Consider the following 23944-nt stretch of genomic DNA (forward strand, 5'->3'; position numbering starts at 1 on the left):
TCATAAGTGGAGTCCCACAGGGCTCGGTCCTGGGCCCTCTCCTGTTTGGCATCTGCCTCTCAGAAGTCTAGCCCAACAGAGAAGGACTTTGGCTGACCAAGTTCACTGATGACTGCAAGCTAGGAGTCATTATTAACTCCCCAAGTGATGCAGACATCCTACAAATGGGCCTCTCTGAGACCACAGATCTGCGTCGGAACCATGGCCTGAAGCTTAATGCCAAAAAATGTGTTGCCATCCCCTTTGGAATAAACTCAGTTCCCACAAATTACCATGTTGACGGGAGTCCAATGAACACTGAAGGGGCTGTAAGAGATCTGGGCACCCAGGTCAACAGCCACCTCACCTTCAACCACCACACTGCCACTGTGATCAGAAAGTTCTTCTACGTGGCACATCTTATAACCAAAGATTTCGCATCCAAGAAGAAAGAGGTCATCATCAGTCTCTTCTCATCCCTCATTAGACCAATCATCGTATATAATGCTCCATTTGGCATGTACCTGACCAGAAATCTACAACAGCTGGAGAGGCCACAAGTGTACCTCACAAAAAGAATCCTAGGCCTTAAACACATGTCCTACATGGACTGACTCAAGAAACTTCAGCTGCTCTCAGTCTCTTATTGTCTACTTAGAGGTGATCTCTGCTTGACTTACAAAGCCATGTCTGACCCAGCCCTACTTGAAATGCTACACCTAAATAAATCCCAATCCACCCCCCAATGCCACACGCTCCAGAGATCACAACCTCATTACCACAATTAACAGAACATGCTGGAGGCACACGTTGACCTCCCAAAGACTGCCCATACTCTGGAATAAGCTTCCCATTCATATCAAGCAGTGCACCTCACTGGCCCTTTTCAAGAGAAATCTTGACAAGTGGATGGGTAACAGAAAGTGCACTCCAGGGAAAATTCCAGTTGCAATACTGGATATGGGCACTGTGAACTAACAGTGGGTGGCATGGTGCCTGGGCATTTTTTTTTGTGCTAGGCTTGTAAAAGCTTCAAATTCATTAGCCTAGTATACACCTCTGAACCTGTGAAACGAGCACTCAGGTCACCCATTATTAAGATCAACTCATTTTATCCTCTTTATTAAGGAGGTCATGCAACCTGCCTAAAATGCCCTCTTTTCCTCAGCACTGGAGCCTAGCTGTAAAGCACAGACTGAAATTATGAAGACTATTCCATCTTTATAGTGTAACCTGATTGTCATTAGTCTGTCACTGTTTCTGATGACATTTCTCCTTGTCTACCAATAAAAGTGCTTATGAATATAATCAACTTGTCAATACACTTGGGGAAAGGGGGGATTCCCCCTGTAACAGCAAATCATTTTCTTTGTAAAGGCCTCCAGTCAAAGGAGTGGATTTCTTTACTTTACATTAGAGTGAAGCTGAGATGTGAATTTTCTTCACATCTGTTTTTTAGACCATGTAACAACAAATGGCTATGTAGCAGCTTTCAAAAAGAAAACAAACTGAAAAACTCTGAAATAAAAACACAGCAATGTCAAGCCAAGACTCTAGACACAAAGTTTTGCACTTTTGTTCTACTTTAATCAGAAAATCAGAAAATGTAAAATGTAGATCCACCACAAGAATTTTAAATGACTGCAAATGACTATGATCAAAAACTTGGCCGTAAAGTTTTGAAATAAACTGGAAGTTTTAGTTGTCCTTATGTGATACTATCACTTTAAAAACAGAGGGTGAGTGGCAGTGCAAGGTCTGAAACAGCTTTTAAAGTTGTCAATTAATCGGGCATGTGTTTCTATTCTAACTGCCATTTGTGTGGCAGAAAAAAGTATGTTAACAGCTTTAAAAGCTGTTAACCTTTTTCCAGAGATGTTCTTGTGTGACTGCTGTCTATGTGGCAGTACAAGATGCGTTTACAGCTTTTCAAGCTGTTAGCTGTTTTCTGATGCACTTCCCATGCACCTGCCATCTCTGTATATGTATATGTATGTATATATATATATTTATATATATATTATATATGTATATATATATATATATATATATATATATATATATGTGTGTGTGTGGATATATATATATATATATATATATATATGTGTGTGTGTGTGTGTGTGTGTATATATATATATATATATATGTGTGTGTGTGTGTGTGTGTATATATATATATATATATATATATATATATATATGTGTGTGTGTGTGTGTATATATATATATATATATCTGTATATGGGTCTGCTTCAGTAGACCGAAATACCACTTACCCGAATTACAAACAACCGAGATGACAAAACCGGAACTGCATTCTAACAAAAGTGCACATCACCGAAACAGATTCCTGGGAAAAGAACCACTAGGTCAACATAAAAAGAAAAGCACATAGAAACATGTGCCCCCCCCACCCCCCCCAAACTAAATATACCAACTCCAAGATCACACTATAGTGGGGAAAAGGGCAAATTTCCCATGTTCGCCAAGTGGTTGTTTTCCTGGGAATCTGTTTTGGTGATGTGCATGTTTGTTAAAATGCGACTTCAGTTTTGTCATCCCGGTTATTTGCAATTCGGGTAAGTGGTATTTCGGTCTACTGAAGAAGACCCATATATATATAACTATATATATATATATATATATATATATATATATATATATATATATATACATATATATATATATCGCATTTAACTTTGAACTTGGTGCTGTAAAAGAGGCACCAATAAGAGGAAACAAAAGGATAGTACTGGAGGTACCACATGCCATGATGCATAAAAAATTGTGACGGAACACTTTAAGAAAGTACAGTTGTGTACAATTACCATAAATGTAGATGTTCGAGTGTATTCACTGTTACAGTCATTACATTTGGGTAATCTGCTGGCAGGTTGCCCTCAGTCGGCCTGAATATCAAAGTCTTGGGTCCTGCGTCGGTTGCTGTCTCCTCTTCCATGACGTCAGGTCGTCAGAGGTATAAAACATGCAGCCAATGCCATTTTATTCAGTTTTTCTTACCCCAGATGTCAGGTGCCCCCCCAAATGGGGAGCATAATTATTATATATATATATATATATATATATATATATATATATATATATATATATATATATATATATATATATATATATACACACACACACGTATATAAATATATAAATAAACAGCAATATATATGTAAATGCAATTGTAGCAACATAAACTTTACCTTCATCTAAAAGCAAATACACCACAAAGGCTTTAGAATATAGTGAAGGAAAGAGAAGTTCTAGAAAAAAGGGGGATGGCGGGTGGGTAACTCGGACTGCAACAGTGAATACACTCGAACATCTACATTTATGGTAAGTGTACACAACTTTACTATGTTCTTCGTGTTTCACTGTTGCAGTCATTACATTTGGGTAGAATCCCAAAGCTATGGATGGCAGGCTGGAACTAAATATCATTATGAACTGCAGTGGCAAAGCCTGCCCTGGACTTAGAGAAGCCAGGCAAATGATAATGCTTTGTAAAGGTATGAACAGAGCTCCAAGTAGCAGCTTCTAGAATGTCTTTGGTTGGAACTCCTCTGAGAAAGGCTGCTGAGGTAGATGCAGCCCTGGTGGAATGTGACCTGATTCCCTTGATGCAAGTAGCAGAAACGAATGCAGTGGTTTATCCACTTTGAAATGGTCTGCTTTGATATAGCCTTCCCCTCTGATCCTGCAGCAAATGCCACCAGTAGTTGCTCAGACTTTCTTACAGATTTGGTCCTGTTTAAGTAGAATCTTAGTTGTCTGTGTACGTCCAAGGAATGCAGAATCTGCTCCCCCTTGTTCTGCGAATTTGGGTAAAATGTTGGCAGGTGAATAGTTTGGTTAAGAGCCACACTGGATGCCACCTTAGGTATAAAGGAAGGATTGGTCCTGAGGGACACCCTGTCCGGGTAAAATGTAATAAAAGGCTCCACAGCCATGAGGGCCTGTAGTTCTGAAACCTGTCTTGCTGAAGTGATTGCCAGAAGGAAAGCTGTTTTCCAAGATAGAAACTTTATATCTGCAGTAGCTGCTGGTTCAAAAGGAGGCAGGGTGAGCTTTTCCAGCACAAAATTGAGGTCCCATGCAGGAGTTGGTGATCTTCTGGGAGGCCTTAAATTTTTGGCCCCTGTAAGATACTGTTTTAGCAGAGGATGAGAAAAGATGGGAGGCTCTGTGTTGTAATGAGCCGAGATGGCAGATGGATGGATTTTTATTGAAGAAAAAGATAGGCCCTTGTTAAGCATCTCAGTCAAGTATTGTAAAATCTGAGGAATATTTGGCCTTGCTGTGTCCGTTCCTTGGCACAGAATCTCTTCCATTTATCAGCATAAGATTTTCTAGTACTAGGCCTTCTGGCTTCCTAAATGACATCCATCACAGATTTACTGAGAGGTGTTGTTTGAATAATTACATGATCAGCCATGCTGCCAGGTTCAGAGTTTGGAGCCGAGTGTGCAGAACTTGATTGCTCTGCTGAGATAGTAGATAAGGTATTTGAGGCAAGTACCAAGGAGGGAGTTGAGACATATTCCTTAGAATTGGGTACCAGTGCTGGCGAGGCCAGTCCGGGGCAATTAGGATCATTTTTTTTTTCCTGTCTGACCTTTAGTAAGACCTTGGGGAGAAGAGGCAGAGGAGGAAAAGTGTAGACTGATAGGTTTTTCCAACTGAAGGATAGGGCATCCACTTTCCATGCTGGTCTGTGATAAGTCCTTGTGCAGAATTTGTCCAGTTGATAATTTTGGGGAGAGGCAAATAGATCTATGTCTGGGCTCCCCCATTTCTCTGTTATCATGCTGAAGACTTGTGGATCCAGTTTCTACTCGTGAGGGTCCATAAGATTTCTGCTTAGGTCATCTGCCAAAGTATTTTGTTTTCCTGGCAGGAATTGAGCTTGAAGATGTACTTGGTAAGTCAAGGCTGTGTCCCACAATGCCAAGGCCAGTCTGCAAAGGAGGTAGTAATGTGTACTCCCCTGCTTGTTTATGTACCACATAACCGTGGTGTTGTCCATCTTTATCAGTAGTTGTCCTGGATGAAGTAAGTCCTTGATGGCTGTCAGGGCATTCTGAACAGCTAACATCTCTTTTTGGTTGATATGCAGATGCATTTGTTTTGGGCTACATATGCCCTGAATGCATCTCCCCACCAGGTGGGCTCCCCAAGCATAGTCTGATGTGTCTGTAGTTAAGGTTTGGGTGGCAGGGGGTACAGTGAAAGACCATCCCTTGTTCTGGTGACATGTCCCTGCCCACCAAAGAAACTCCTGTTGTAGGCAGGGAATGAGAGGAATCATTGTTTCCAGGCTGTGACAATGTTGACTCCATAAACGTTTTAGATACCATTGTAGTTTCCTCATATGCAGTCTTGCATATGGAATTAGTAGAATGTAGGATGCCATGAACCCCAAATCCTGCAGAATTTGTCTTGCAGATAACTGGGTTTTTGTTGTCATCTGTTTGAAGTAAATAGTCAGCTGCCTTTGTTTGTCTGGCGTAAGGTAAGCCATCTGGGCAGTTGAATTCAAGCTTGCACCCAGGAATGTAACTTTTTGAGGGGGTACCAGTTGTGATTTCTTTTTATTTATTGTGTACCCTAGGCATGTTAGAAGCCTTTTTACAAACGGCAGATGTTGAAGAAGAATGTCCTTGTTTTCTGCTTGAATGAGACAGTCATTCAAGTAAGGATAGATCTGTATGCTTCTTTGTCTGCAAAATGCAATTACTGGTGCCAGGCACTTTGTAAAGACCCTGGGGCGCAGTAGATAAGCCAAAGGGCAGTGCAGATAATTGGTAATGAATAAAACCTGCCTTGAAGCGGAGGTATCGTCTGCACTATTCCCTTATTGAGATATGCAGGTATGCCTCTTTTAAGTCTAGACTCTTTAACCAAGCCTTCTTGCCCAGCATGGGCAGTAGCTGTTGTAAAGTCAGCATTTTGAATTTTGGGATGTCCAAGAATGTGTTCAAAATTGATAAGTCCAGTATTGGATGCCAGGCATTGTCTTTTCTGGGTACCAGGAACAGTCTTGAATAAAAACCTTGTCCTTTTTCCTGTTCTGGTACTGGTTGAATAGCCCCCATATCCATGAGGGACGTAACTTGTTTCTGAGCCTCTGCCCATTGATTTTGTGGCAGATCTGGCCAACAGTTTGGAATTGGCAAAGTATGGAAATGAAATCTGTACCCCTGGGATACTATGTTTAATACCACCTTGTTCTGGGTTATTAACTGCCGATTTTGAGCATGAAGTGCTAATTTTCCCCCCAAGAGGGCTGCCAAAAGATAAGTGCTTGGTGATGGTAGGGGGAAGTCATTGAGACTGCTCACTGTAGGGTTGTGCTTTGTTTCCTCCAGATTTGGAGGTAGAGGCACCCTATTGCTTTGACCTGTAAGAACCCTGTGATTGGTATCTAGAGCCTTTTGAGCACCTGGATTTGCATTGTGAGGCTCTGTTGGACACAGGAAAGGACCAATTTTTTGTAGGCCAGTGTCTACTGAATCTGGGTGGCTGCACTTGTAAGAAATCTTTTACAGTTTGCGTAGATTTAGCTTTGCCTTCCATTTTCTTTAAAACCTCTTCTGCCTTATTACCAAACACAGTATCATGCTGTAAAGGTGCAACCAACAATTTAGCTTTAACATGATCAGGCAAATTTTGATCCTTGAGCCAGGCATGCCGTCTAATCACAGATCCAGTAACTGCGGCCCTGCAAGAGGCCTCCAAGGAATCAAAACCACATTGCAAAATATGCTTTCCAACCTGTTCTGCTGCATGCAACAATTCCTGTAATTCTTTATTTTCCACACAATCAGAAATCAACATCATTTTCTGTTTCAATAATCCCATAAAATGCTGCTGATATTTAAGCATATGAAACTGGCAGTTTAAGGCCCTAATTGCCAAGGTTGCAGACGTATAAACCTTCTTTCCCCATCTATCCTGCACCCTGGAATCTCTATCAGAGGGGGTATGATTCTTGGCTGTAGAGGCCTTTACACCTTTGGGACCCTGTGAGATAGTTTCGCGTTCAGCAGCAGGATTTTTGAATAAAAATTTGCGGGAGTCAGGAACCCTGTAATATCTGTCTGGCTTACTAGGAGCCGGAGGTAGGGAATCAGGAGTCATGCTTGATTCCGAAAACACATCACCAACAAGGTCTAATACAGGAGGTATAGCCAAAGGCCTAGGCTGAGGAAGAAGAAGGAAATCCCTAAGCCTCTTTTTTGATTCAGAGAAATCCTGACTCTCCCAATGAAAATGTTCCCTTAAAGTATGCAAGGTTTCTCCAAAAGAATAATCCTCAGGAGGAGATGCAGATGGGATGGATTCTTCTGCATCTGAATACTCAAAGGGTGGTATAGAAAATTCCTGATCAGAAGAGGAATCAGAAGAAATAGAAACCTGATCTGAAGAATCATAATCAGTGTCTTGCCTAGGCCTCTTAGCGGGGGGGGGGGGGGGTTGGGAACCCCTGATCAAGGTAATTAAGTCCTCAGCCATTTTGATCATCTGCTTTTTAGGCATAGGGGCCTGAGCACGTGGCTCATGCATCAGTTTTTTTACTTAGAAATTGTTTTTGAAGCTGGTGTCGGTTTTATATAGAAATGTTGAGGCCTGAAAACACCCTCAGTAGCCGGTGCCTGCTCAGCGGCTTCGGCCCCATCCGAGGGAGAGACATCCGTGGGTACAATACTCTGAGAATCTCGCAGCATACCGGACTCCACATGGGTATCGGTAGAGGCTTGCAACTCAAAAGTAGTGGGTATCAGGGGCTGCGAAAATGCCTCACTGACTACCGACGAACCGGCGACTGGCTTAGGAGAAGCTTCGTCATCAGTTTTGGACCTCGACGGTCTGTCTCTGTCTTTTTCTTTGCGTTTTTTGTGAACTCCGGTAGTCAGATTGTTATCTGACGACATTTCAGGGTAATTAAATCTGGATCCAAAATATTCTGAAGCAAAGATATAATGACGCTTAATAGTGTGTTGGTTAAATCTAGCACAAAACCGACAGCAAGGCATGTTATGATCTGGGCCTAGGCAAGGAATACAGTACAAATGAAAATCCTTATGAGGTATTTGCTTCCCACAAGTAATGCAATTATTAACCTTTACTGACATTGGTAAGGAACAAGAAAAAGTTTCCCCAACAGGGTACTTAGCTTTAATTGAAGACTTCGGTTCTGAAACTCGAATGCGAAAATTTCAGGAGTCGGCTGACCGGCACTTGTGAACTGCTTCTGCTTCGGGCACCGCACGGCAAGAAAGACTGAATAAAATGGCGTCAGCTGCATGTTTTATACCCCTGATGACCTGACGTCATGGAAGAGGAGACAGCAACCGACGCAGGACCCAAGACTTTGATATTCAGGCCGACTGAGGGCAACCTGCCAGCAGACTACCCAAATGTAATGACTGCAACAGTGAAACACAAAGAAAATCTAAAATCACACTAACAGCCAAAAGAGGTATTTTTATAAATCTAACTCTGGCTTTTATTTACTTAATTATTATCTGACAACTGACTGACTGACTGTATTTGTCCAAATCTAGTCCATTTTTACATATGATCTGAAAGTAAACTACATCCAACCTGGAGCATAAATACAGCAACAGAAAACTAATTCTTTTTGCAGGGGACGCAAGCTCCCCTTACCCTCCCCCCCCCGAATTTATATATACCAACTCAGAGATCACCATACCTTGGAGAAAAGGGAATATTCTGGGAAATGCCATCTTGGAGTTAGTACATGAAAGTCTGATCTTTTGGCCACTCAGTTTCCATATTTCAGGACTCAGTCTAGTGGGTCCTGTCATTTCAAAGGGTTACCAAAAAAGCCTCTCCCTGGGATAAGGATGGTCATCTTCAAAGTTCTGTCCATTAAATGGAAGATGAGTGGTACCTGCATTCCTTGACAGAACCAAAAAGTTATGTGTGTTGGACATTTTTCACATGAAGTCTTTTTCATCCACCCAAGTAGAAGACTGGAGCAGGCACAAGTTGTCATTAGTAATCCCCTTTCCCTCATTTTTACATGGCATTGGGCTGTCATATTAATTAGTCACTGTGACCAAATCACCTACAGCCAATGTTTACTCCTCTGAGTCATCAGTAATTAAAAAAGAGCATCTGCAGGGCCTGCAAGGCAATTTTGGAAACACATCCACCTCTAGGATGTTAAAGCCAACAGCCACTCTCTGAATAGTAGTCTTAGTGGCTATAACCTAGCTGATCTCTGGCCATTCTCAACGGACTCTCCCACTGGCCTTCAAGCAAAGAGCTCTAATAGTGATATCCCTCTACTTCCAACATAGGCTGGAAACTTTTCCCTCCAATATTGTTGAGTGGCAGGGTTGAAACTCTGGTACTCAGAGCAAAGCTTGACGTCATTCTTGAGACAATAAAGGTTATGCAGGTGCAGGTTTTGGCTGATATTCTGACTGCTGATTGGATGCTTTATGTACTTACCATAAGGAATCAAATGCAAAAAAACCCGATACAGATGTAAGTCAGAATTGTGATCTGATCTCTGTGTGGCAAAAAAAACTAGAGGAGTTCTGGGGACAGGGTCACTTAAGCCGTCAATGCACAATGCCATGGCATGCAAAGGCACTGAGCATGACCAACCCCATGCTCTGGATCTCTAAGACAACTGTTAGGTATTGAGTGGTAGAATGGAAGAATTCAACTACAGGATCCATGAAGGAGGGCCTCTCTGTGTAACTTCGTACAATGCACAGGTTACAAGCCATTACCAAATATAAAATCAAATAGTGTACAGACTTACACAACTGGAAAGTACTTACTTTCAAGCATGCTTACATATACTTATATATCACCTGTATGTGCACTGTATCTCTCACTATATATTATATTCAGTTCAGCACACTTACAGAAATCTACTTTAAAATAAAATGTATGTTTTATCCAATACTCAAACTTGAAAGCAGTTATTAGAGAAAATATCAGTGCTATTCATCTAACAAGTCATTGACATGATGACATTATTAAGTTCAAGGAAAAGTATTACGACAATAAACACTGCATTTACCCAGAACGTGATTTTGTATCATTTTGGTTATATCAAAAATATTTAGATGATTATCTTTAAAATGGTGAAGAACCCCTAATTTTAATTTTCTCCGATGACTAATTTCTCTGATTAGCAAAGGCAGTTTATTCCACTGTACTGGGATACAGAAACCAAAAGTTATACCTCTGTATTCATTTGCACTCTGTAGTACTTCGATAACTGCTTGATGGGGAACAACAGAATTTAACTTAAACAGAGGGTGTATGCAAATGTTTTTCAGTTTAAGTGAAACCAGATCCCTAAGGGGAATGCAGTGACAATCAAACAGCTACCCTAAGACACATATCCTGTAATTTGGCTTGCACTTGCCCACAGAATGTAGTACAGAATACTGCACTGAAGAGAAGTTTTGAGGACCACTAGAGCTTATGGATTCAGATACCTCCTAGTTTTATATAAAAATCTGAAATGTTGAATGGTCTTTCCAATCACCCTGCTAATGTTTCAGTCCAGCACAACATTTGAATCCAAGTAGTCTTTCATTTTATAGGGTTAGATTGTTAATAAGGTTCAGTCTGTAAGTTTACAGACAGTAATTCATGTTAAGGTCTTTCAAGTGCCTTGCATTAAAGATTATACATTTGTTTCTGTAGTGTAGGCTTCTTGCAATTTGGATTGGATACCCTAAACATGGTCAACTGCAAGCAACAAGGCTGAATCACCTGTATATAGTGGATTCAGTAAGAGGTGCCACATTTTTTTTTGCATACTGTTTAAAAAATATGCCCTAGAGAAGATAGAAATCTATTCACTGTGAAAGATGTCCAGAAACAGCAGCAGAAGGTAATCTCTGACCAATTCTATTCAAATGTATGAGTCTTGGTGACATAAAACAGCCAACTGTGAATGAATTAAAATTCACTGACTACAAAGTGATAAGGTTCAAAAATAATAATGTATCAGAGAAACAACAGGTTCATACTTTAAAGTGTATGAACCATTTTGGTGTGTGTCAGTAATGATAAGCAACGTTCTTATTGATATTTGGTTTGTGTGTGCATGTGAGCGCGCGCACACACACACATATAGACATATATATATATATATATATATATATATATATATATATATACACACACACACACACACACACACACACACACACACACACACACACACACAAAATATATAGATTTAATAATAAGCACACATTTTAATACAATCAAGGAAAATCTTTTTACTGATATTACTTACCAAGAGTTCAGAAGTCCCTAGTTTGTCTAACTCCAGAGACTGAATTCTAGAAACATGTACACCCATTTCCCTATGTATTCCCGAACATTCAATACAAGTTAAGATTCCCAAATTAGTAGAAAGCCAGGTTGGATCTGTAGGGGAAAATGAAAAGTTGTAAAATGTCTGAAAATAAACGTATACATTTCAAAGTCAATAAACAGAATACTTTTGCATGCGAGTCACATAACACCATTCCCTCCTTATTAACAGTCTTATAACTAAATGATAAACCTTAAAAAAAGCATTCTTCTTCAATGGCTAATCATGGTTTGAAGAATTTTAAGTAAAAACATCACTTAAAACTACTGGAAAGGGACATCAACAAACTAAATAATAAAACAAATGCCCCTACAATGGAATAAGCTACTCAAAACACAAATAAATGTTAAGCACTTTCGCTCCTTTAATACAAGATCTTCTTCAGAACTAATGACAACTCTATAAACCATCTAATCCAGATAATGCATTTCAAATCAATTATCCAATGTAATTAACTATTAAAAACATTTAATTAAACAGCCCTTAAATGGGTGATCATGGTCTGAAGAATGTTAATCTACCTGTACTTCATTATCTCAGATATAAACTCATTCTGGCAACACAATGTACAGATTCACATCAAAGTGTGTAGATTTTTATCTATATATCCATCCATCCATATATCTATTATTTGCTGAACAGGTTAGTCCCACTAGGCTAGTGGCCTCTTCAGGGGAGACCCAAGGTGGTATTTATACTACTCGGGTAAATCGGTGAACTTCCCCTACAGCTACAACATTCATAGTGCATGTGGCAGATGAGTCAGTTCCACTCCTGGTGCAGTGGTGGCCAGGACAGCATCATGCAAACATGGTGATAGAAGCATAAAGTAGAGGTGAATGCCAACTCTTTAAATTTGTTCTTGGAAAAGGAGGAGGAGATATCTGGTTCAGAGAATCATGACGACAACCAGACAGAGGACACAGAAGTTTCCCAGCATAATTTGTTTAAGGATTTGAGGGGAGAGAAGTGACAACAGGAAGATGTTATTATTACATCCTCCTATCGGGAGAGTTGCAGGATGATTTATTGGTAGAACTACTTGACAACAGCAAACCAGAGACAGGTAATGATGTATCCTGGTTCAAAATGATGGAAAGGATTCATATAGACGAGGTACAACAGCTTAAGAAAAAAATGTTTGCAGAAGTGGTCGGAGAACAGATGGAAGAAAGAAGAGAGAGGAGGAAGAAGACAGAAGAATGGAAAAGAAGAAGTAATTAGCTAAAATTCAGAATAAAGAAGAACTAGAAATGGACCGGTATGAAATATGGGACAAGGCACAGGAGGAAAGAGCTTTATTTTGATTAAAAAGAGACTTATTATGACATTTTATAGGAGAGTGTTGCAGTATTAGAAACTTTTATGAGAAATGAAAAAAGAAAAGAGATGTATCTGTAGAATAAATATACTGTAAAGACTTTTTTTTACAAAACACAAAAAAAGTTAGTATACAATTTCAGACAGAAACTGAAAGAGAAACTTTTAAAAAATACTAAAGAACTTTTGCTAAGAAGTAAAGGACGCTTCTAAAGTGTTTGATAGAGGATTTTGGACAGGGGCTTGGAATTGTAATGTGATTTTGAAAATGGAAAATGGAAAAATTGTGCATATTCCTAGTATGATTAATGTTAAAGGTCAAAAATTGTGCATATTCCTAGTATGATTAATGTTAAAGGTCACAGAGCTGTTATTAAGTATGGAGGATAGCCGAAAATGAGAAGTTATGTACCTACCATAACGTTCCATGTTAGTTGTCTTCTCTCGCCTTCTTTCTTGCTTGATGGGTTCGGAGCCGATCCTCAGCTCCGACTCGGCACCTGCTAAGCTCGAGAGTCACTTTTACCAGCTCGAGGCAGCCCCATATCCCATGATGCAAGGCGGTAAGTACCCAGATCTCGTTTGATGACAAAAGGGCAATAGCACCTAGCATAAACACTTCCCAAAGGAAGAAGGAAGAAAGAAAAACCTGCAGGATGGAAGAAGGACCAGCTCTGTATGGTCTTCAGCATCATAACTCCTTGTAGAGAAAGGTCTGTCCAGGCCTGGGGGAAGGAGGGAGGGTCGCAAGAAAGAAGGCGAGAGAAGACAACTAACATGGAACGTTATGGTAGGTACATAACTTCTCAATGTTAAGTTGTCAATCTCGCCTTCATTCTTGCTTGATGGGACCGCCCCTAGCACCTCTATCCTGGGTGGCTCAATGGAACAGACTCTTGAGGACTGTAGAGCCAAAACTGGCTCTGTCCCTGGAGGCCAAGTCCAATTTGTAATGGGAAACAAAAGTATGAGGAGTGGCCCAAGTTGCCGCTGCACAAATAGTGTCTAAAGGAAGTCTAGCTTGAAAGGCTGTAGAAGTAGCTAAGCTTCTGGTTGAATGTGCTTTAGGTTTTGAGCACAGCTGTTTTCCCCTGAGCCGATAAATTTCAGAGATGACAGAAGAAAGCCATCTAGATAAGGTCACTTTTGAGACAGGAAGGCCTTTCTTGTTATCAGCATAGGAAACAAAGAGTTGATCGGATTTCCTAAATTGTTTAGTTCTGTCCAAATAATATCTGAGTTGTCGGTGGACATCAAGATAATGTAGTTTTTGTTCCGATCTGTTTGAATAGTTTGGAAAAAATACAGGGAGATCATTGGATTGATTCAAATTAGTCTTTGAGGCGACCTTAGGCAAAAAGGTCGGATTAGTTCTCAATGACACTCTGTCTTTGTGAAAGACCAAATAAGGGGGGCGAACAGATAGAGCATGAAGTTCAGACACCCTCCTGGCCGATGTAATAGCTACCAGGAATAAGGTTTTCCATGAAAGAAATTTCAGGGAGCAAGAAACAGCTGGCTCGAAGGGGGGAAGAATCAAGGATGTCAGCACTAAATTTAGATCCCATTGAGGAGGAGGACTCCTGACTGGAGGCTTCAGGAGGAAAATTCCTTTCAAGAAGGCTCTACAAAGCCTGTGGGACATAATATTGTGATCTGCGAACCCGACATGAAAGTTCGAGATATCAGCCAATTGAACTCTAACTGTGGAAGAAGAGGAGCCTGCATGAAAAATCTCCGCTAAGAAATCCAAAACTGCCTGAACTGGAGCAGTGAAGGGATCAATATTCTTGGCTTTAGCCCAATAAGAGAAACGTTTCCATTTGCTTGTATAAATCCTCCTGGTAGAGGATTTTAAGGAAGCTACTAGAATGTCTCTAACGGGGTTAGAGATCAAAGGAAGCCTGGCTAAGGAAGGAAGTGGAGCAACCATGCTGTGAGGTTGAGAGAAGGGATAGACCGGTGCAGCTGACCGGATTGGTGAATCAGAAGATCTGGCACTGGGTCCAGATGCCACGGCTGTACCAAAAGGTGACGATGGAGGAACGGAAACCAAATTTGTCGAGGCCAATAAGGAGCAATGAGAATCATTTTGGCTCTCAAAACGGTTGCTTTCTGGATAACTTGAGGGATCAGAGGAAAAGGAGGAAAGGCATAAAGAAGTTCCTGGGGCCAATCCTGGGTCAGAGCGTCTCTGGGGGGGTGGCCTGGCAGAGGGAAGAGAGAGAAGAAGTCTGGGCATTTGCTGTTTTGGGGAGTAGCAAAAAGATCGCAACATGGGCGACCCCATTCCAGAAAAATCTCTTCCACTATAGATTGCTTGAGAGACCACTCGTGAGGCATGAGAATAGCTCTGCTCAATCTGTCCGCTAAAATGTTGGTTTTCCCAGGGATGTGCGTTGCTACCAGAAACCAATGAGAGGAGATCGCCCATTGCCAAAGTCTGAGCGCTTCTCGACACAAGGGGTAGGACTTGGTTCCGCCCTGTTTGTTGATATACCAAACTACAGACATGTTGTCTGTGTGGACTGCAATTGTCCCCACGGGAAGAAAGTCGTTGAGGGCTTGCAATGTTAAAAGCACTGCTCTCATCTCTAGGACATTTATGTGCAGGTGGTATTCGAACGGTTGCCACGTCCCATGAACCATCCTGCCCTGATAATGACCCCCCCACCCGATCAGGGAGGCATCCGTGGTGACAGTGGCTACCGGGGATGGGGGTACAAAGTGTCTGCCTTGGTGAATCTGGGGAGAAGTGATCCACTAAGCAAGATGATTCTTGCAAATCTGTGTCACCAGTATTTGGTGACGCATTGGAAGTTGTTGGTAAGACCACTGAGTGAACAACATCCACTGAAGAAGGCGCATGTAGAAGCGAGCCAGGGGAAGAAGAGTAATGGCCGCAGCCATGAGGCCTAATACCTTTAGAACCATTCTGGCCTGTACTTTCTTGTTGGCTAGAATGATCCTGACATGACTTTGAATGTCTGAAACTCTTTGATCTGTAAGGGTAGCTGACATCCGAACAGTGTTTAAGTTTGCGCCTATGAAAGTAATAGACTGGCAGGGCAACAAGGATGACTTTTCAAGTTGATCGAGATGCCCAAATGAGAACAAAGATTTATTGTGTAATCCCTGGCTTGAACAAGCTGATGCCTGGTGGTGGCTGAAAGGAGCCAGTCGTCGAGATACGGAAACACCTGGAATCCTTGACGTCTCAGGTGAGCCGTGACCACTGCCATGCATTTTGTGAACACTCTGGGGGCTGTAGTGAGACCAAAGGGCAGGGCTCTGAACTGGAAATGACTGGACCCCAGCCGAAAGCGGAGAAATCTCCTGGAGCGTCTGTGAATTTTTATGTGATAGTACACATCCTGAAGATCTATTGAGCACATCCAGTTGTCCTTCTGTAAGAAGGGCAGAATTGACTGAAGAGTGACCATTCGGAATCTTGTCTTCCTCACAGACTTGTTGAGTCTGCTGAGATCCAATATTGGTCTCCAGTCTCCCGTCTTTTTGGGGACCAAAAGAACCTTGAGTAGATTCCGGCTCTGAATGATCTGTTGTAACTGGCTGAATGGCTCTTTTTGCAGTAGTTTTAAGACTTCTAACTCTGCAATTTCCTTAGACCGGTGGTACATCTGGAAGGGAATTTGAGGGATAGAAAGGACTTTCCTCGAAAGGAATTTTGTAACCCTCGGATATGATCGACTGTACCCATCTGTCTTGAGTGAGGGAACGCCAGGCTTCTGGGTACAGCGATAGTCTTCCCCCGACTGCCTCCAAGGCGGGACAGCCGGGCAACATCTCAGGGATGCTGAAAGGGCTTGTCAGAGAGAGACTCTCTGTTTCCCTGGTTTTGTGGACCCGCTCTGCCTCTAGAGCGGCGTCTGTTGTTGTTACCCCCTCTGCCTCTAGGGGTAAACTGACCACGTGAATCCGGCATGACTCCTTGGGATTTGCTGAACCACATTTTGCCACCCTTCTGTCCTTTGGGGTAAGGTCTAGAAGGGGTGGAAAAACAGACTCCTACGGCAGAAAGAGTTTTGCCGTCCTGCTCACACCTGGTCAACGTTTCCTTCACTTGAGGGCCAAACAAAGCTGACCCATTAAAGGGAGAGTTTGTGAAGGACGCCTTAAAGGGATCTGCAAAATTACAGAGCCGCATCCAGGCTTGGCGTCTAAGAGCCACACCTGTACCTGCGGCTCTACTCGCTCCATCAGCAGCATATGATATCAGCCGCATGGAGGAGTTAGCAATGGAGTTAAGGGTTCCTAGCTGCGAAGCAATTTTTTCTTGAGCCCCTGCAGCTGTAGGATCCTGTACTACTTCACCTAGCTCCTTAAGGATATCCCTCTGGAGTCTGGTGAAGTGACATAGGTAGTTCAGCAAATGCATAGCAAAGGTCACTGAAGAAAACATCCACTTACCATATCTATCCATGGTCCTAGAGTCCTTATTAGGAGGATGGACAGGTACGGAAGGATCTGCAAGTTCCTTCTTAGTGGCAGCCGCCACCACCATAGCATCAACGGGGACACCTTTTGTGAGGAATTGCTTGTCCGACGGGGCAGTAATAAATTTAGAAGGCCTCCTAGGGACTGGCTCTACAGAGTCAGGAGCAGCCCATGCCTTTCGAGCAATAACCTGCATAAGGGGGTCGAAAGGCGGAGACACCCAGGAGGTGGAGGGCCGAGATCCAAACGCCTCCAGGTATACTGACTCATCCTCAGAGGGATTATTTGTGGGCCAGTTTCCCCTCTGTCTAAGGAGTTCTAGGATGTCTGAGAAGGAGACATCCTCAGAGGGGGATCTTGGGGATCACTCTGACTCATCCAAGTCAGTATCCGAAGTGATAGACTTGGGGGAGTCTACGTGTTTCCTCTTACAGGTCCTCTTCCGCGGAGGATCTCCCGACAAATCAGGAGAATCCTCGGAACACGGGGATATTCCCAGTGGGGAAACCTGAGGCGGAGGATCTCTGGGTCCGGGAGCAAGAGAAGTGGCAGAGATGTCAACAGGCACTATAGAGGGAGGAGCTAAGGGAACAGACTGCTGGCTGAGTCCAGTGGCCAGTACACTCTTCATCACCTCAAGGCTCCCTCCCAGGGAGGTCCGAGAGAACCCGCTCAAGAGCTAGGAACTCCAGGACCCACCGAAAGGAAGGCTCCGAGGCAGATGTCGGAGCCGAGCTCACCAAGGCCGAGGCTCCAAGGGAAGAGCGGGTCGGACAAGGGTCCGATGCCACTCACCCCTCGGAGGAGACCAGGAAGCCCGGCCACCGAATCCCTCTACGGAAGGTCTCGAAGAGGAGATAAGAGTAGAGGCTGAAGGAGCAGAAGGGGGTATCTGTCCCTCAGCCGTAGCAGAAACTATTCCCAAAGACTCCAACTCCAAACTCTGGGGTAGAGTCGAAGGAGGAACTGCAATGGGGTGTGGACTAATAGTCGTCTGCTGAGACGGACTATGTAGCATTTGGGCCAGTGCCTGTGATTTTAGTAATCTACTGACCACTCTCTCTAAATCATGGTCAGAAAGCCTGGATGACCTTGAAGATCGGCTCCGATGGCTCCGTTCCGAGAGGAGAGGCGAAGCCGGAGCCGAGAGTATCGGCTCCAAGGAAGGGGACCTAGACCTCTTCCTCGAAGGAACCATCGGAGCCGATGAAACCACAGAAACTGTCGGAGCCAACAACTTATCGGCACCGACAGGTAGCTTCGATGCATCGGCTCCAGCCGGAGCCGATACAGCCATAAAAGTAAGGGTGTCGGAGCCGATCGGAGCCGACACCGATGCCTGAGCCACATGGTGGTCGGAACCGATCGGAGCCGACACCGAAGTGGTCGAACCAGAATCGGCAAGGTTTGCGTAAACCAGAATCGGCTCCAGCCGGAGCCGATCTCGACTCTGAAAGAGTCGGAGCCGAGGCCACAGGCTTGGACACAGAAGCCTGGGCCTTGGAAGACTTTGAAGTCTTAGATGGAGCCGACTTGGCCGGAGAGCCCTCCGGCTTAAGAAGGCCCCTCAAAATCAATTTATTTCTTCTCTCCTGCAGGACTCTCTGGCTAAAAGAGTGACATATAGCACAGGAGTCCTGCAGGTGAAGAGGCCCCAGGCAGTAAAGGCAAGAAGTGTGACCGTCTGTCAGAGACATCTTCTGACAGCACGAGTCACACTTCTTAAAGCCTGAGACCCTTTCCTTAGACATGGTGAATAATACACACACACAACACCAGTCTAAGAAATTAAATTATATATCCCAAAAAACTATCAATAACACACACACACACACCCTAACAAGTGGGGGGGGGGGATGGGAGAAGTCTGACTAAAAGTTTTAAGGAGACAGGGAAAATCTAGTCAGAAAGGGACTACAACTGTGATAAAACTATAAATTTTAAAGTTTTAGAAGAAAAAGGGGCAAAAATAGTAATGTAAAAATCACTTACCAGGAGCTGGTAAAAGGAGGACCTCATCAGCGAAGCGGCAAACGAGATCTGGGTACTTACCGCCTTGCATCATGGGATATGGGGCTGCCTCGAGCTGGTAAAAATGACTCTCGAGCTTAGCAGGTGCCGGGTCGGAGCCGAGGATCGGCTCCGAACCCATCAAGCAAGAATGAAGGCGAGATTGACAACTTAACATCATGTTTTTTATGTAAGGGATGGACATTTTATAAGTAACTGTGATAAGAAAAAATGTTATTTATGGAGGAGATTGGTCATGATGGAAGAAAATGTGAAAAGAAATGTTATAAGTGCAAATAAAATAATGCATTTATGGATGAATTGTGAGAAAGAAAAATTCCAAACAATACAGAAGAAGAAAGTAGAGAAGGGGTACATAATAAACAGCAATTGCAACAAAAAGAACAAGAAAAAGATAAAAAGGAGAGTAATGACACTGATATACAAGAAGAAAATTAGACAGATATAAAGGGGAAAGGGAGATGGCAAGTGGATCAGAAGTTAACAACAAAGAAAATACAGATTGAAATATGGTTAAAAAGAAAAATTGCATTGAAAAAAGTGTTAAAGACAGGAGAAGAAAACTCCAATGTGTGGGTTTGAATGTCAAAAACAAAGGAAATGGATAAATGAATAATTTATTGCAAATTAAGGAGAAGGGAAGCAAATGTATTAGAATTTTGTCTGTAAATGTTAATGGTATAAAGACTACAGTGAGATGGGTTGGGTTGTTAGAATGGTGTAACAAGTGTAAGGTAGATTTAATAGTTTTAGAAGATGTTAACTGCTTAACACTGGAAGAGAGAGAACAGACTGAGATATGGAATTTGGGTAGATTTTAGGTGGGAAGGGACAGTTTAAAGGCATAGCAATATATGCTTATGTAATATGCAAAGAAAGAGAAATTATTTCAAGAAATGGACTACATTATAGTAAATATGGACATTATAATAATAGGAGATTTGAATGTGACTTAAGACATAAAAAGCAAAAAGAGAGATCGGATAAGAAAATAATGGAAGAAAAAATAAGACGTGAGAATTTAGAGTTATAAAATTTGAATAAAAGTACATATAGATGAGGAAAAATGAAAACAGAAATATAAGTGATACAAGATGTGGTAGAAACAGGATTTTCTGATCATTTAGCTGTATGGATAGAAATAAAAGAGAATAAAGAACACAACAATTGGGAGAGTAGTAAGGAGAATAAACAAAATAGTGGAATGAGAAAGGTAAAAAAGATAATAAAGTTATGGAAAATTGTTTGACTATGAGAGATTTTTACAATAACTGGTCAGCATGCTGGACAACAGAGAGAAATAAAAGAATTCATTTTATTTGGGAAAACAGAAAAAGACAAATAGAAAAAGAAGAATGCAGCGAAACTCAAAAATTGGTTTTATACAATCTGGACAGAAATTAAAAGGAATAGTTTAGAAAGGAAGAAGAAAATTTCCCAAAAGAAAAAATAAAAAATAAAGATTTATTTTTATTATATAAAAATCTATGTTTTTACAAGGAAAAAAGAAAGTATTGTTATATTTGTGCAAAATTAAAGGAAGACAGTGGTATAATGAGATAAATAAAAATAGCGATGGAGGAGTTGAAAGAGGACAAAGAAATATTATGATTATTGTACTGTGATATGTTAAAGAGATAGTAAAAGAGAGAGGTAATGAAATATATAATGGGAGAATGACCCAGTTTACAGAAGAAATTGATAAAGAATTGGAAAGAAAATACAGTTCTGGATTTAGATATGGCAATGAGGAAAATAAATATGAATTCAGAAGTAGGAGCAGACAGTATAGAATATTTAATGTGCAATAATTTGATACAATGGCAGAAAGAAATTTTGTGGAAGTGTTTAATGAATGACTAAATGAAGGTACTTGTTACGTAGAAATATGTAGAGATGTTATGAGACTTATATGGAAAAAAGAGAGCTGAAAGAAATAAGAAACCGAAGGCCAGTAATGTTGAACAATAATGACTGTAAAATGCTTATGAAGACAATACAAAAAATATTAGAACATAAATTGGAATATATAATGAAAAAAGGTATTTATGGGGTTAAAGGAAAAGAAGTCAAGCATTACTAATGATAAACAAGAAAATGGTGGAGGACATCAAAAAAAGAAGCAAAACTAATGGTGACTGATATAAATAAAGCATTTAATTCAACAGGGCATGACAGTGTATGGCAAATATAAGATATAACTGTAGCACACAATTAAAAAAAGTGAGTCAGTGTATAAAAACACTAATATTATTACCTTATTAAATGGTTGGCTAAGTGAAGAAATTGAGATGAAAAGATGTTTAAAACAAGGATGTCCAATAAGTAGCATTTTGTTTGTTAGGGTCATGTGTAGTAAAAGAAATATACAAAGAAATGGTGAAAAATAAATACGTATAGGAAATACACATTTCATATCCAATTAAGTCTTATGATGATGATATATTATTAATGGCTAAGAATAGAGAAACAATGAAAGAAGTAATTATATATGTGAAGAAAAAATTGCAAGAAGTTGGATTAATAATGAATAAGGAAAATCTATGAGTTTTGGAGATGGGAAACTGCTGGAAGGAACATAATTCGGAAGAAAATTTATATCAATATTAGGAATTAATTTCAGTGAATATTCTAAACTAAATGAACGACGGGAGAAAATCTTGAAAGAATTAAAAGGACTTACTGCTATGTGGAACAGATATAGGTTGTCTTATAAGAAGAATGTGCGTTTAATTAATATAATATGGATGGGAAAATACCATACATAGCTAGTATGTATATGATATCAAGAGAAATGGAGAACAATTTCTTGAAATAATCTTACATGTACACAGGGATCTAGGTTAAACTCTGTTAAAAGAGGAGTGTTGTATATGGATAAGGAGGATGGAGGTTTGGGTTTACTGACTCCTACAGAATATGGTGGGGCTTTGCTGACTCTATACAGAGTGTTAACATGGATAAATGGAAAAGAACACAAGCTGGTAGTTAGATTATTTAAAATATGAAAGGGAATGGAAATTAATAAAAAATAAATAAAAGGGAGAAACAGAATGAGAAATTAAGTAAAGATACATCAAGACAAAATAAAAATATGAAAGTTAACAATAATTGAGATAGGAGAAAATAGGAAAATACGGTATAAAATATACTGATGCAAAATTATTGTATGAAGCCATAGGGACATCTAACAAAAAAAAAATAAAATAAAAGACAGAAAGCAAAGAAATAAATGGTGTATAAAGAATGTTGTATGTCATTTTTTAATGGTGGCTACAAATTAATTGATTGCCCGTACAAGGAAATAAGTTTTATAAAAAAGTAAATAAAAGGGCCTGTATTTTTGGTGGTGAATTAGAAAATGGTAGATCATGTTTTTAACATGTAAGAGAGTAAAAAAAAAATTATGGGATAATACAAAAGAATACTGTGAGAGAAATACTAGACTGTAAACAGATAAATATGGATTGGCTTGAATACGGGTTATATGAGAAATGTAGGAGGGAAATTTTTTTTCTATTGTATGGATAATACACAATTAAAGACTGAATGAGATTATGTTTAATTGAAATTGGATATTAACAATTATACAACAGCCCCCCATTGATATTCCAAAACATGCACGCTGACTGATCAGCGTGCACGTTGTAAATCAGAGTTATAGTAATTGAAAAAGGTCCGGTCGCCCGGACTTTTTCCATTAGTATAACTCTTCATTAGTATAACTCTTTTTTTTTTACAACCTGTCTCGCTATGTTAAACGAGTTTAACATAGCAAGACACCTTTAAAAAAAGCAAGGGGGCATCTCCGTTGCTTTTTTTAAACTGTCTCGCTATGTTAAACCCATTTAACATAGCGAGACACTTTAAAAAGCAACGGAGATCTTGCTTTCTCGGTTGCTTTTTTCAAAACTGTCTCGCTATGTTAAATGGGTTTAACATAACGAGACAGCTTTATAAAAAGCAACGGAGATTCTCCGTTGCTTTTTTTAAATCTGTCTCGCTATGTTAAACTCCTTTAACATGGCGAGACAGTTTGTAAAAAGCAACGGAGATCTTGCTTTCTCCGTTGCTTTTGCCCACAGCTCTGATGTACTGTGTAAGAATACGCATGCGCAGTACATCAGAACTGCCGCAGAATACCAGACAGCTGCGGAAGAGCAGCAAGGAGGCATTATACAATTTCATTATTTAAGAAAAGTAATTATTTTTTTTCTTAAATAATGTCATTATATAATAGCAATAACCCACTTCTGGGTGTGGGTAATGCTGGATTTACCCACGGTTGTCTTTGTTTGGCCACTCGGGTTCGCCCTTGTGACCAAACCACACCAACCGTGGGTAAATCCAGCATTACCCACACCCAGGCGTGGGTTATTGCTATAATATAATATGGAAAATCAAATGGCAGTTATGAAAAAAAAGGAGTAAGTGTCTATACAAATATGAAACAAAAAGTTGTAAATGATGGAGGAATGTAAATTTAATGTAATTTTGTAAATATGTAAATCTATGTATACAGTTGTGCATAATAAAGGACTCCTACCCCTATTCTTTTTGATAGGCACTGTGAGATTTTTAAATCTACCTTAGTTATCTTCAACTCAAGCAGATGGGGACCAATGCTTACAACTTCATTTGAAAAACAGCACACACAGGACTGCAGCAACCCCTTATGCTGCACTATAGTGTCAGTAATTCATCCACCTACGTTGGAACAGAATGCACAGCCTTCTACCTGTGTGCCACTGACACCATAGATAAC

The 23944-nt window shown here is 40.7% G+C and overlaps 1 protein-coding gene across 4 annotated transcripts in view; it reads right to left on the bottom strand.

The window, feature by feature from the left end:
• The window catches only part of ASAP1 (ArfGAP with SH3 domain, ankyrin repeat and PH domain 1), a 2547392-nt gene that overhangs the window by 622241 nt on the left and 1901207 nt on the right, over nucleotides 1–23944 (bottom strand). For all 4 annotated transcript variants that reach the window (XM_044067036.1, XM_044067034.1, XM_044067035.1 and 1 more), the window contains one exon: nucleotides 11290–11423. In XM_044067036.1, coding sequence (XP_043922971.1) covers nucleotides 11290–11423 — 134 coding nt within the window. The remainder of the gene's footprint in view (nucleotides 1–11289; nucleotides 11424–23944) is intronic.

Source organism: Protopterus annectens, chromosome 3.part1 (assembly GCF_019279795.1).
Source record: "Protopterus annectens isolate FY-2018-M chromosome 3.part1, PAN1.0, whole genome shotgun sequence".
Lineage (NCBI taxonomy): Eukaryota > Metazoa > Chordata > Ceratodontiformes > Protopteridae > Protopterus > Protopterus annectens.